The following is a 13,391-nucleotide window of genomic DNA, read 5'->3' on the forward strand; positions in this document are numbered from 1 at the left end:
TATTAAAATAATTCTAATCTACTTAGCCATATAGCTGCTCCAAAAAGAAATGTATCGATTACTTAGATTTCAGTGTCCAGGTACTATTAGTAATTCATATTTTAATAAACTGGTCCTCTAGTGTTACATTCAGTTTCTTGTGTTAGTATGAAGTCATGCAAATACACAAGACCTTTTCATGAGTGAGGGTCTTCATCATTCAACACAAAAACCCAGATTTTGGAATGTGACAATTCAGTCAAACAATTACCATGAGGCCCAGATCCAGTTCCTACTTTCCGTCACATAGACAGTAGCATCAGATTGCCGTATTTCATGATAAGAATTCTATAAATTATTTGAGGACTGAGCTATGGTTGTCAAGTTTTGTTTTGCTTTTAACTACCAGCCTGATCATTTACTAAATTACTATTATTTAACATCAAAAAGTATAAAGAGCAGTCTAAGATGGTGGCAAAGGGAGTGCAGAGTTTAGTCCATCCTCCAGGGCAGCCAGTTAATACATTTACAGTCTGAAGTAACTGTTTGGAGGACTTCAGAGACCAGACGCATATTGTACACCAACAAGGAATGGGTGGAAAGACTGATAAATCACAGTGAAGATGCTGTAAGAAAATCCTTCCATGCTGTGGAGGCTGGTGTCCCTGGCATAGCAGGCTGACTTTGAGTCACTGTTTGGTGGAAAAAGAAATCCTTTCTCCTGCTAGCAAGAAAGGGGAACTCAGCCAGGCATCATTGATTGTATACTTTGGATGGATTATTTTGTGTGTAGATATATATCAATAAAATTTCATTAAAAAAGAAAAAAATATATAGAGAGGCAATAAGCAAAATACAAAATTAGCAAATAAATATTCCCTGAAAGGAGGGGGAAGCTATTTCCTTGAGGTGAAATAACTACATAAAAAAAGGGCAATCTCAAAAAAAAATTCATATTTAGTGGGAAAGAATCATAAAATTCTGATCAGCTAAACAGAAGTAATGCTAGAGATCTAGAATAGTTTGAACTAAATGGCAAAGGACATCAGAGATCAAAGCCAATCAAGAAGACAACTTTAAGTAAGAGAGAGGAAATGACTCCCTCTCAAAGATGCCTAAAAATCAGATGCCCTGACATCAGCAAAGAATAATGAATCACACTAGGAAGTATGTAGATATGAACTAGGCAAAGAAACAAATTAAAACTTCAAACAGGACAAAGGATTTGAAGCAAATACTTAAAGATGCTCAAATGAACTTTCTAAATAAATTCAACTAGTTGAAGGAAAATGTGACAAAAGAAATGAAGAATATATAAAGAAAGAAAACACTGCATGACCAAAAAGAAGATTTCAGAAACTTGAAAAAAAATGACAGAACTTATGGGGATGAAAGGCACAGAGGAGAGATGAATAATACAATAAAGACATACAACAGTGAAGAGACAGAAAATCTAGTGAACCAGAGGAGAAGGCATCTGAAATCTTACAAAATGAAAGGTAAAATTTGAGCAGGGTGCCAGTGAATTGAACGACAATGTGAAACACACAACTATACGTGTTATAGGTATCCCAGAAAGAGAAAAGAATGGAAAAGAGGTAGAAACATTAATTGAAGAAATAATCTTGAAAAATATGCCCAACTCTTATGACAGATAACAAATTACAGGTTCAAGAAGTGCAACAGACCCCAAACAAAATAGATACAAATATATTTACTTCAAGACATTTACTAATAAAATTATCAAATGCCAAAGGCAAAGAGAATTCCAAAAGCAGCCAGAGAAAAGTGATCCATCACATACCAGGGCATCTTGATAAGCCCACGTACAGATTTTGCAGCAGAAACCATGGAGACAAGAAAGTAGTGGTATGATTTGTGTAAGGTACTGAAAGAGAAAAATTGCCAGCTAAGAATTCTATATCCAGAAAAACTGTCCTTCAAAAATGAGCATTTAAGACCTTTACAGATAAACATATGCTGAGAGATTTCATGAACAAGAGACATTCTTTATAAGAACAACTTAAGAGAATGCTATAGGCTGATAGGAAAAGACAAGAGAGAGGTCTGGAGGAGGATAGAGAAATGAGATTACTGATAAGGGTGATTAAAAGGATAAAAAGAGTGAAAAAAATGAGAAACCACATTAAATAAAAAGGACAAAATGGTTGAAAAATACTGCTTTTATAGTAATAACTTTGAATGTTAATTGATTAAATGTCTCAATTAAAAGACATAGACTAAGCAAATGGATAAAAAAAAACACAAAATAGGATACATATACATGCTGTCTACAAGAGACTCATTTAGACCCAAGGACAAAAATAGGTTGAAAGTGAAAAGTTTTAAAAAGATGTTTCATGCAAACAATAACCCGAAAAGAGCAATGATAGCTATACTAATATCAGACAAATTAAAATTCAAGTGTAAAACAATTAAGAGACAAAGAAGGATACTATTAATTAACAAAAGAGACAATTCATCAAGAATAAATAATAATCATAAATATTTATGAAACTAGCCAAAATGTCCCCAAATACATGAAGAAAACGCTGGCCACACTGAATGGAGAAAAGATTTCTCCAATAATATTTGGAGACTTCAATACACCACTCTCATCAATGGATAGAACATCAAAAGGCTCAATAATGAAACAGAGATCTTGAATAACATGATAATTAAATAGATTTAATGGATATTTACAGAATATCACCCTCAACAACAGCAGGATATACATTTTTTCACAAGTGTCCATGTATCATTTTCAAGGATAGACCACATTTTGAATCACAAAGCAGGTCTCATTAAACTTTAGAAAACTGAAATTAAACAAAACATTTTCTCAGAACATAATGGAATGAAACTGTAAATGAATAACATGTGGAGGAATGGAAAATTCAGAAATCTGTTGAGACTAATCAGCACTTCCTAAACAACCAGTGGGTTAAGGAAGAAATTACAAGAGAAATCAGTAAATATCCTGAGAAAATGAAAATGAGAACACAAAATATCAAATCATATGGGATACAGCAAAGGTAGTGATGAAAGGATAAATTTTTACTCTAAATAACTATATTACAAAAGAAGAAAGATTCCCAGAGCCTGCTGATGCCAAAAAAAAGAAAGAAAGAAAGAAAAGCAGAGAGAGCAACAATTGAGGACCTAATGGCAGACCTGTAGGAACCTTAAAAAGGACAACAAACTAAGCTCAAAGCAAACAGAAGGAAATAAATAACAAAGATTAGAACAGAAATAAATGAAATTAAGGAGATTGAAACAAATGAGGAAATCAACGAAACCAAAAGTTGGTACTTTGAGAAACTCAATAAAATTGATGGAACTTAGCTAGATGACAAAGAAAAAAGAAAGAGGATGTAAATAAATTCAGAAATGGGAGGGGGGACATTACTACTAACCACAAAGAAATTAAACAGAAAGTGAGAGGTTACTGTAAACAACTGCATACTAACAAACTAGACAACATAGGCAAAATGTACTACTTCCTAAAAACAGATGAACAACCTGCACTGTCTTGAGGAGATATAGAAGATTTCAACAAACCAATCCCATGTGGAGAGATTGAATCAGATATCAAAAACCTCACAACAATGAAAAGTCCAAGACCAGATGGCTGCACATGTGAATTCTACCAGCATTTAAGAAGTAATTATTACCAGTTCTGCTCAAATTATTAAAAAGAAAAAAATGGAAAGAAGGGAAAACTACCTAACTCATTCTATTAAATCAACATCACCCTAATACCAAAGCCAAACATACTACTTCAAGCAAAGAAAACTACAAACCAATCTCTCTAATGATAATAAATGCAAAAATCCTCAACAAAATACTTGCAAATTGAATCCGGTAGCACATTTAAAGAATTATACACCAAGACCAACTGGATTTTATTCCAGATATGCATGGGTAGTTCCACAAAAGAAAATCAATTAATGTAACCCACCACATCAAAAAACCAAAGAGGAAAAACAACACTTTCCTTTCAGTTGATGCAGAAAAGGAATCTGACAAAATTCAGCATCTTTTTTTGATGAAAACATTTCAAGAGATAGGAATAGAAGGAAACTTCACCACCATAATAAAAGCCGTATGTAAAAAACCCACAGATAAAATCATACTTAATGGGGAAAGACTAAAAGTTTAACCTCTAATATCTGGAACAGGACAAGGATGTCCACTGTCATCATTGTTATTCAATGTTGTGTCAGAAATTCTATATAGAGCAATTAAGCAAGAAAAAGCATCCAGATTGGAAAGGAAGAAATAAAATTTTCACTGTTTGTAGATGGCATGATCTTATATGTAGAAACACCCACGAAACTACAACAAAGGTACTAGAACCAATATGTGAGTTCAACAAAATGTCAGGGTGCAAGATCAACAAGCAAACATCAATAGTGTTTCTAAACACTGATAATGAGCAATGCGAGGACAGAATCAAGAAAAAAATTCCATTCACAACAGCAACCAAAAGAATTTATTTAGGAATAAATTTAATTAAGGACATGAATGACCTATACTATAAACATTGCTAAAAGAAGTCAAGGAAGACAGAAATAAATGTCTTCATGGATTAGAAGACTAAGTATAATTAAGATGTCAAGTCTACATAAATGATTTATAGATTTAAAGCAATACCTATCAAAATCCCAACAACTTACTTTGCAAAAATAGAAGAAAAAAACAATAGTCAAATTTATTTGGAAGGGCAGTGTGCCCCAAATGGCTAAAAGTATCTTGAGAAAGAAAAATGAAATTTGAGGTCTCATACTACCTGGCTTAAAAGCATGTTACCAAGCTATGGTGGTCAAAACAGGTACTGAAATAAAGGTAGATACACTGACTAATGGAATTCAATTTAGAGTTCAGAAATATGCCATCTCATCTATGGACAATTGGTTTTATTAAACAAAGGTTTAATATCCAGAGTATATAAAGAACTCCTACAACCCAACAACAACAAAAACAAACACCCAATTTAAAAATGTGCAAAATACATGGATAGATATATTTCTAAAGAGGAAATACAAGGCCCAAAAGCATGTGAAAATATGTTCAACTTCATTAGCTATGAAGGAAATGCAAATCAAAACCACAACGAGATATCATTCCAAACCTAATAGAATGGCCCTCATCGAAAGAACAGAAAACTACAAGTGTGAGAGAGGATGTGTAAAAATAGGTACACTTATTCACTGTTGTTAGGAATGCAGAATGGTGCAGCCAATCTGGAAAGGAGTTTGGCAGTTCCTTAGGAAGCTAAGTATAGAATTGTCATATGAGCCAGCAATTCCATTACTAGGTATGTAGGTATGTACTCAGAAGAACTGAAAGCAGAGACATGAACACACATTTGCAACTCATGTTTATACTGGTATTATTCATGTTTGCTATATATGGAAACAGTTCAAATGTCCATCAACTGATGAGTGGATAAGCAAATTCTGGTACGTATGTGTGATGGAATATTATGCAGCTATAAGGCAGAATAATGTCATGATGCATATAACAACAAGGATGAACCTTTAGCATATTATGTAAAGCAGACTAAAGCAGATACAATCAGACAGGTATTGTATGCTCTCACTAATATGAACTAACTATTATGATCAAACTCTAAGAGTTAAATTAGAGATTACAGTTTATCAGGAGATTGAAACAGGACATATATTGACAATCAATGCTTAAGGACTGTAGAATCTTTAATGAGATTGATTGTAAAGGTTTGGAAATGGATGGCATAATACTGTGGAGAGTAGTACAGTAGTTGTAAATGAAATTAACAAAGTTGGGTGTGGGTATGACTGAAAAAGGAAAGCTAGAGTCATGTATATCACCAGAAGAAAAGCTAGAGGATAAACACTCAGAATATATAGCTCAATGAACCCTAAAGTGGACAACGATGGTTGTTAATAGCACAAAATATAAGAACAATTTTACATGAATGAGAACAAATGTATGTCACTATCACAAAGTGTGAAACGTTGGATGATATGTGGCAAAAATACAGTTAAAGAAAAATAAGGTCTATAGCTAATGGTAAGAATATATAGTAACACTGTAATATTCTAAATTAATAACAAGGCAATATAATAAAGCTAAATGTAAATATGAGGGTAGATAAAGGAGGTTTATAAGATTATTTTTCCTTTTTTTTTTTCAGGAAGAAATGGGAATAGCCTCATATAGGTTGTGGTGGTGAATGCATAATTATGTGATTATACCAGCAGACATTGATTGCATACTTAGGATGGAATTTTATATTGTGTGAATAAAACTGTTTAAAAAAATAAACAGAGAATTTCCAGTGCTGGAGGAGATGTGGAGAAAGAAGTATGCCTATTCACTTTTGATAGGGAAGTAAAAGTGCAAACCCTCTGGAGGGCAGAGCAACAGTTTCTCAGGAAGCTCAGTATAAAACTGCCATATTAACGAGCAATTGCATTACTAGGTACTCCTCAGAAGAACTGAAGGCAGAGACATGAATAGACATTTGCACACTACTATATATGGTGACATTATTCATGATTGTCAATGGATGGAGGGGGCCCAAGCATTCAGCAACTGATGTGCAGAAGGGAAAGCTGTGGTGTAAACATATGATGGAATATTTTGTGGTTGCAGAGAGGAATGAAGTCTTGAGGCATGCAAATGTGTGAATGAACTTTGAGGGCATTATGTTGAATGAAATCAGCCAGAAACACAAAGATACATATTGTATAGTCACACCAATATTAACTAATCATAATAAACAAACTCTGAGAGTTAAAGTCAAAAGCATAGTTGATCAGGAGATAGAAAGATGGCAGAGATTGAACAATTGATGCAAAGGAACACAGAATTTTCAATGAGATTGGGTGTAAATGTTTGGAAATGGATAGCACAATACTCTGAGATGTTACCACAATACTGAATGTAATTAACAAACTGTGAATGAGTGCTGTTTGAAAGAGGAAGGCTATAGAGTTATGTATGTCACAAATGGAAAGCTGGAGGATAAAAACTGGGACTGTATAACTTATAGGACTCTAGAGTGGACACTGATGGTGGTTCATTGTGTAAATATTAGAAAAATAGAACAAATATGCATCACTATTACAAAGCATTAATAATTGGATGGCATATGGGAAAAATGTAATGTAAACTAAGGTCTATAGTTAACAATAATTGTGTAGTGTTCTTGCATTGATGTTAATAAAGACACTATACCAAAACTAAATGTCTAAATGAGGAGTTATAAAGGGTATGGAATTTTTTACTTCAGAAGAAATGAAAATGTCCTTATATTAACTCCAGTGTTGAATGAATAGCTATATGATTCTACTAAGAGCCATTGATTGTGCACTTCACATGGATTATATGATGTGTGAATAAAACTGTTAAAAACCCATAGGGAATAATAAGGTGTATGAGAGATTTTGAGTTTTCTTTTTATTTCAGTTTTTTTTGCATTATTAAAATGTTCTCAAATTGATTGTAGTGATGAATTCACAACTATTTTAAAGATATTATGAGCTATTGATTGTATATTTTGGATGAATTATATGGAGTGTGAATATATCTCAATAAAATTGCATTTAAAGATGATACAGATTTTTAAAAAAAAATTAAAATCATATAGATAGATCCAAATGGAACATATGAATATATTCACCCTCATCAAAATGCTTATGCAAATAATAAAGTATCTTAAATTAAAAGAATACAAAACATGATTTTAGAGTAAAGAAAATTTCATTAAAGCAGTATGCACAAATGAACTCTCTTTTAAAGATCAGCAGTTATCTAGGACTGTCACTTGGGAGTCAGTGTTTTAGGGAAAATCAACTCCAATATAAATCTTTGCTACTGTATATAATATCATCTTTGTCTCTCTTCTTGCTGTCTTCAATAGATGAAAGATTAGATAGATTGTATAGATATAGATAGATAGATAGATGATAGATAGATAGATAGATAGATAGATAGATGTAAGAGGAGAGAGACAGAGACAAACGAAGAGATAGAGAGACAGACAAAGGAAGAGAGAGAGATGGAGGGAGGGAAGGAAACAGAGAATGTTGAGTATAGCTCAGCAGCAGAGATAGATAATTCCCAGGTCAGGGACAAAATGGCTGGGGAAAATGCTCATAAACACTCCCACACTCCCTGAAAACTCAATGAACATTTCTCTTTTAAACACAAGTTATGTTATGTGTGGCATATAAGTGTGTCCCAAGAGCCTATGAAGAATACAACAGCAATTTATTAGAAAAACATCTTCTAAGGACCCAACAAATTCCTTGCAATTTAATGAGATAGAAGAAAGTTTTAACCCCTAGATGGATATAGAAGTATTAAAAGAGCAATATTCAAAAGATGCTTCCATTTAGCTTCATTTAGTGCATTACATGTCGTGATTGATCAAAGATTGGCTTTTTGTGTGTATCTGGAAAGAGGAAATAGCTAAGTTGTAGAATTTTGGTAAACTAGCTTCTCAAATAAAAAAATCAGGTTATTTGCTTGTGTTCACTTATGAGGCATCTATTTCAGCCATTGAAGAAGGTTCACCCTACATAAATAAGGTGTGCAAAATGAAGGTAGAAGAGGATTAAAACTTTGTTTCAGTGCATTTCAAACTTATAGGTGGATTTTGACAAGTGACAAAGGACCACTCTATTTGGAAAGAACATCTCTCCAACAAATGGTGTAGAAACTGGATCTCCATTTGAATTTAAAAAAAAAATGAAGAGCTTTACCACACATCATATACAAAGACAACTAAAAATGAATGGAATGCCAGAACTATCAAACTTCTAGAAGAAAACATGGAAAAGCATCTTCAGGATCTTGTGATAAGCGATGGTTTCTCAGACTTTACACCCAGAAATGGTATAGCCATTGTGGAAGACAGTGTGGCAGTTATTCCTCAGAAAGCTAAGTGTAGAACTCCCATATGACCTGGTATTCTCCCTTCTAGGTATATAACACAAAGTATATACTTAGACTCAGATACATATCTGCACACCAATATTCAAAATGACATTAATCACAATTACCAAAAGATGGAAGTCACCTAAGAGTCCATAAAATTATGAATGGATAAGCAAAATTTTATATATACATACAATGGAATATTAGTCTACCCTAAAATAAAATGAAGTTTTGAGACATGCAACAACATGTCTGAACCTTGACATCATGCTAAATGAAATGAAACCAGAGAGAAAAGGAGAAATACTATATGATCACAGTGGATTTGAAACAATTAGAGTAGCGAAAGAGTTAGTATCTAGGATATAGGTTGCCAGGTGACAAGGATGGGATAGGGAACGGGAACCTAAGGTTTAAAATGTGCAGGGTTCCTGTTTGGAATGATAGAAATGTTTAGGTAATGTTTGGTGGTGACGGAAGTACAACATATTGAACACAATTTACCATACTGAAATATATATCCGAATATGATTCAAGGGAGAAATGTTAGATTATATCTATGGTAACAGAATAAAAATTAATTAAAAATTAACACCACCAAAAAATGCTATTTAAATTGCAAGTACACTTAGTGCTTCCCAAGTGGATTCACCACAATATATTTTATAGTCCAACTTAAGTGTACAAAGATAAACACATGAACAATTTGAATATGCATGGATTATGTCTCCTAGCCTTTTCCATGCCTTGGAAAAATAACGGAAGTAGAAGTATACATTTTATATATTATTAATGCTAGAAGAAATCTTAGGTATTATCTAAGATAATATAATCTTTCCCAATATTCCTTTTATTTATGTAGTTTGAAAAAGTTGATAGTGTGGACTTTTAGATAGGTTAATTGTTTCATGAATTTGTTTTATGAAATCCTAGAAGTTGAAAAATATCTTCAAAATCTGAAAGGTCTGACATTATGCCTCCTGGGTAGCAGCCTGAAGGTATTAGTTGTTTATGTTAGTACCAGTTCACAGCTGTGTAGAGACAACTTCACAATAGGAACAAAAAAAATGTTTCTTTTTTTTTTTTTCACATGGGCAGGCACCGGGAAGCGAACCCAGGTCCTCTGGCATGGCAGGCAAGCATTTTTGTCGCTGAGCCACCGTGGCCCATCAAAAAAAAAATTTTTCTATTAATCGTTCTTTCTTGTCAAATATACTAAATAAGATTGATTCTTTGTTAATCAGTTTAATTTGACTATCTGAGTGCTTAAAATAATTGAAAAAAATAAAAAAAAACATTTGGCTTGAACATTAGTAAGTAGTGACTATTATATACATTCTCTATTGTCTTAGTGAGCCCTTCAATAATTTTGGTACTTGAAAAATCTATACACTCCATGCATACATCTTGCTTTACTGGAAGTGAAATTCTTATTTATAACGTGTAATTTGGGAACAAAGAAAACATCATTAATACATGCTTTTTGTCCTGTGTCCCATTATTCTTATGGAATGGATCATTTCAGAGATGTCCATATTGATTACTTGGTTGCCCGTCCCAATAAGAATTGCTCAGAAACCCCCAAATAAGGCATATTTAGCAAAACGACAACAACAACAACAGAACACTATAGTTCAAACATTTCCCTCCCGAAAAAATATGACCAAATCAAATCATCTAGGCAATAGTACAATTGATAATTTCTCCAAATTAACAGATGAAGGATTAAAACAGCATAGTATAATAGAAGTTTATGTGCTGGCGGAAATAATGTATACCTGAGTACTTGGAACACATATGGTGTGAAAGAGAACATTGATTTTAAATTTTAATTTTAAATTTAAATTTTAAATTTTAATTAATTTCAATTTAATAGCTACATGTGTTTAATGGACATCACAGGATTAGAGCTATAATACAAATGTTCTTCTACAGTTTGAAACATTCAGAATGAAAAAATACTTAAGATTAAAGGATAATATTTTGCAATAAAATATTTTTCCAATATTAAATTTTTTTTCAAGTAAAAATTAAAACCCCTTCCATTTATTTAAATCAGTTATGCATTTGAAGATGATTTATATATAAATCAAAACACAATGACGTGCTTTATTCTTTGGAAATTAGGTCCATGGTACTGAATAAATCGTATTCTTGTTTCATGACATAAACTTTTAATTTTCTCATGAATAATTCCCTTTACATTATTTATTCAGTTATATGCTTATGATAGCACAGACAAATTGGCTACCCACCACAAGCTCACCTAAAATCTAGGATTTTGACATCAACGTGAACTGTGTTCCTCACATAGCATCTCTCTGCAGGAATATGACCCTTCCACACATGCATCAATTTTGTCTTTATAAGAACAGAGTACTTGAGAAATTTTGAATAACCAGGATGTCCTCCTTGAGACAACTGGAGAAGGAAGACTTTACTTTTTCAGTAAGTTTAAAGTTCTTTGTACCCCTTCATGAATGCATGTGAAAAGGGGAAGAAATATTCTAGAGAAATGCACATTACAGTTGTTTGCTCATCAGGTTTATAATTACAATTTCTATCAAACTTCCATGGTAAAAGAGTAGCAAATTAAAAAAGAATCTTCACTTGTAGACCTTTTATTTACACAAACAATGTTTACTAAGACATCAACTCTATCTCCTGTTACTTCTATAGCCATACATTTGGCCATAGATTTACAAGAATTAAATATCTTGAGACTTACTTCATATCTCTTATGGCTTTGTTATCTCTTATGAAAACTGATCCTTACAACTATATATATGAATAAGAATTCATGTATAGACATATAATCTAAAACACATATATACTAGTTCTCTATAAACTCCCCACGAAAAATATTGGTAATATACCTGTCCTGGTTTGGCATTTTCACACACAGCTGTTTCATATGGCACAGATATTTCTGGAGGAAATTCATTGACATCTAGGACATTTATGAGTACATTGACTTTGCTTGTTAACAGTGGGTTACCTGTTGAAAACATGGGAAGAGAAAAAAGGATCACATAACATTATCCATTATTGCTTCTATAGTAAGTAGTGTTTAAATTGTAAAGAATCAGTCTTCCTATAGAATATGGGAAACTCTGAGGGTGTTGTGTCAACTACAAGAAATAAGAGAATAAACAAGAGAGGCATCAATATTTTGGTGTCAAAGCACTAGAAGTGCACCAGACCAGAGTGCAGCCCTGAAAATCACTGCTAAAATAAGGCAACCATTTATATGATATTTTTCACCACTATTGGGCATTTCTGGTTGAAAGGCCTAGCCATAAAACCAGCGTTAACTCACAGAAGAAATATTCACATTTTTCTTTGGATAAAACATATCTTTCTATGTTATGTTCATATCATTAAAATGCTGCTAAATTGAATCATCTATATATTTAAATGACTTTCTCAAAATGATCCTCCCTGGAATGGAGAATCTTTGTCCCAGGAAGAAGGATGATAAATTACAGGGAGAAGGATTTTCAGATATGAATATCAGAATAGCAGATATAAGAAAGGAGAAATAAGAAATGGATTTGGGAAAGCTAGGAAATTCCCTGAAATTACTGGCTGTTGATAAAAAAGGAACCCATAAAGCAAATTTTGTTGAACATTAAATTCTTCCTACATTATCCAAAGGAACGTCAGTTTGAAAATGTGTCTGCTAAAATCCATCTAACGTTTTGGCACAGCCTATTGACTCTGCATCCCTGCCATTTGTTGAGGAAAACTAGTAAAAAGTAAATTTAAAAAAATGAAAGCAAACATAAAGTATACATTTTTTTGTTGAATATAAAACGTTACCTTCTGAAGTAATTATTATTCTCTGTGGATTTACACATGGACAAATTGCATCTCACATTGCTGAAGACCCTTGACTAGGGTGATGCCATTAGGGGAGTGGGGACTTATAGGAAGTTATTATGAAAATCTAAAGGGCATTTTCATGCCATCGTACTTTATCTATTGATTTAGATTTTAAATTTTTCATCTCACATGTCACTGAAGATTCATAAAGTATTTTAAAAATTTCTTTCTGGATTATTTTAATGCATGCAATCAAACTGTCACCATATGCCTGGTTGTGTAATGTCTAGGATATCCTGCTGGGTAAAAATTTATTTTTAATAAAAGCGCCCTAGACATTGACTTAAGTGGCTTAATAGTAATCCATCCTAGATAGATAGAATAAAGAATAAATTTCATATTTTATAATACTGGGTATGTTTATGGAAAGTGTATTGGCAATCTTTGTTAAGGATAAAGAAAACATTTTTAATTAATATCAATCACATGTATTATCTTATTTGATAGAAAAGGTCTATCAAATATTTATAATTTATTTATAAGAGAATAAGTAAGAGAGGCATCAGTATTTTGGTGTCAAAATTGTGCTTTGATTATACGTGTGATCAATTTGAGCAAGGTAACTAACCACTCTTCAACTCAGATTCTTCACATGA

The 13,391-nt window shown here is 32.7% G+C and overlaps 1 protein-coding gene across 2 annotated transcripts in view; it reads right to left on the reverse strand.

The window, feature by feature from the left end:
• The window catches only part of CDH12 (cadherin 12), a 368,770-nt gene that overhangs the window by 10,223 nt on the left and 345,156 nt on the right, over window positions 1-13,391 (reverse strand). For both annotated transcript variants that reach the window (XM_077115124.1, XM_077115123.1), the window contains one exon: window positions 11,787-11,908. In XM_077115124.1, coding sequence (XP_076971239.1) covers window positions 11,787-11,908 — 122 coding nt within the window. The remainder of the gene's footprint in view (window positions 1-11,786; window positions 11,909-13,391) is intronic.

Source organism: Tamandua tetradactyla, chromosome 9, assembly GCF_023851605.1.
Source record: "Tamandua tetradactyla isolate mTamTet1 chromosome 9, mTamTet1.pri, whole genome shotgun sequence".
Classification (NCBI taxonomy): Eukaryota; Metazoa; Chordata; class Mammalia; order Pilosa; family Myrmecophagidae; genus Tamandua; species Tamandua tetradactyla.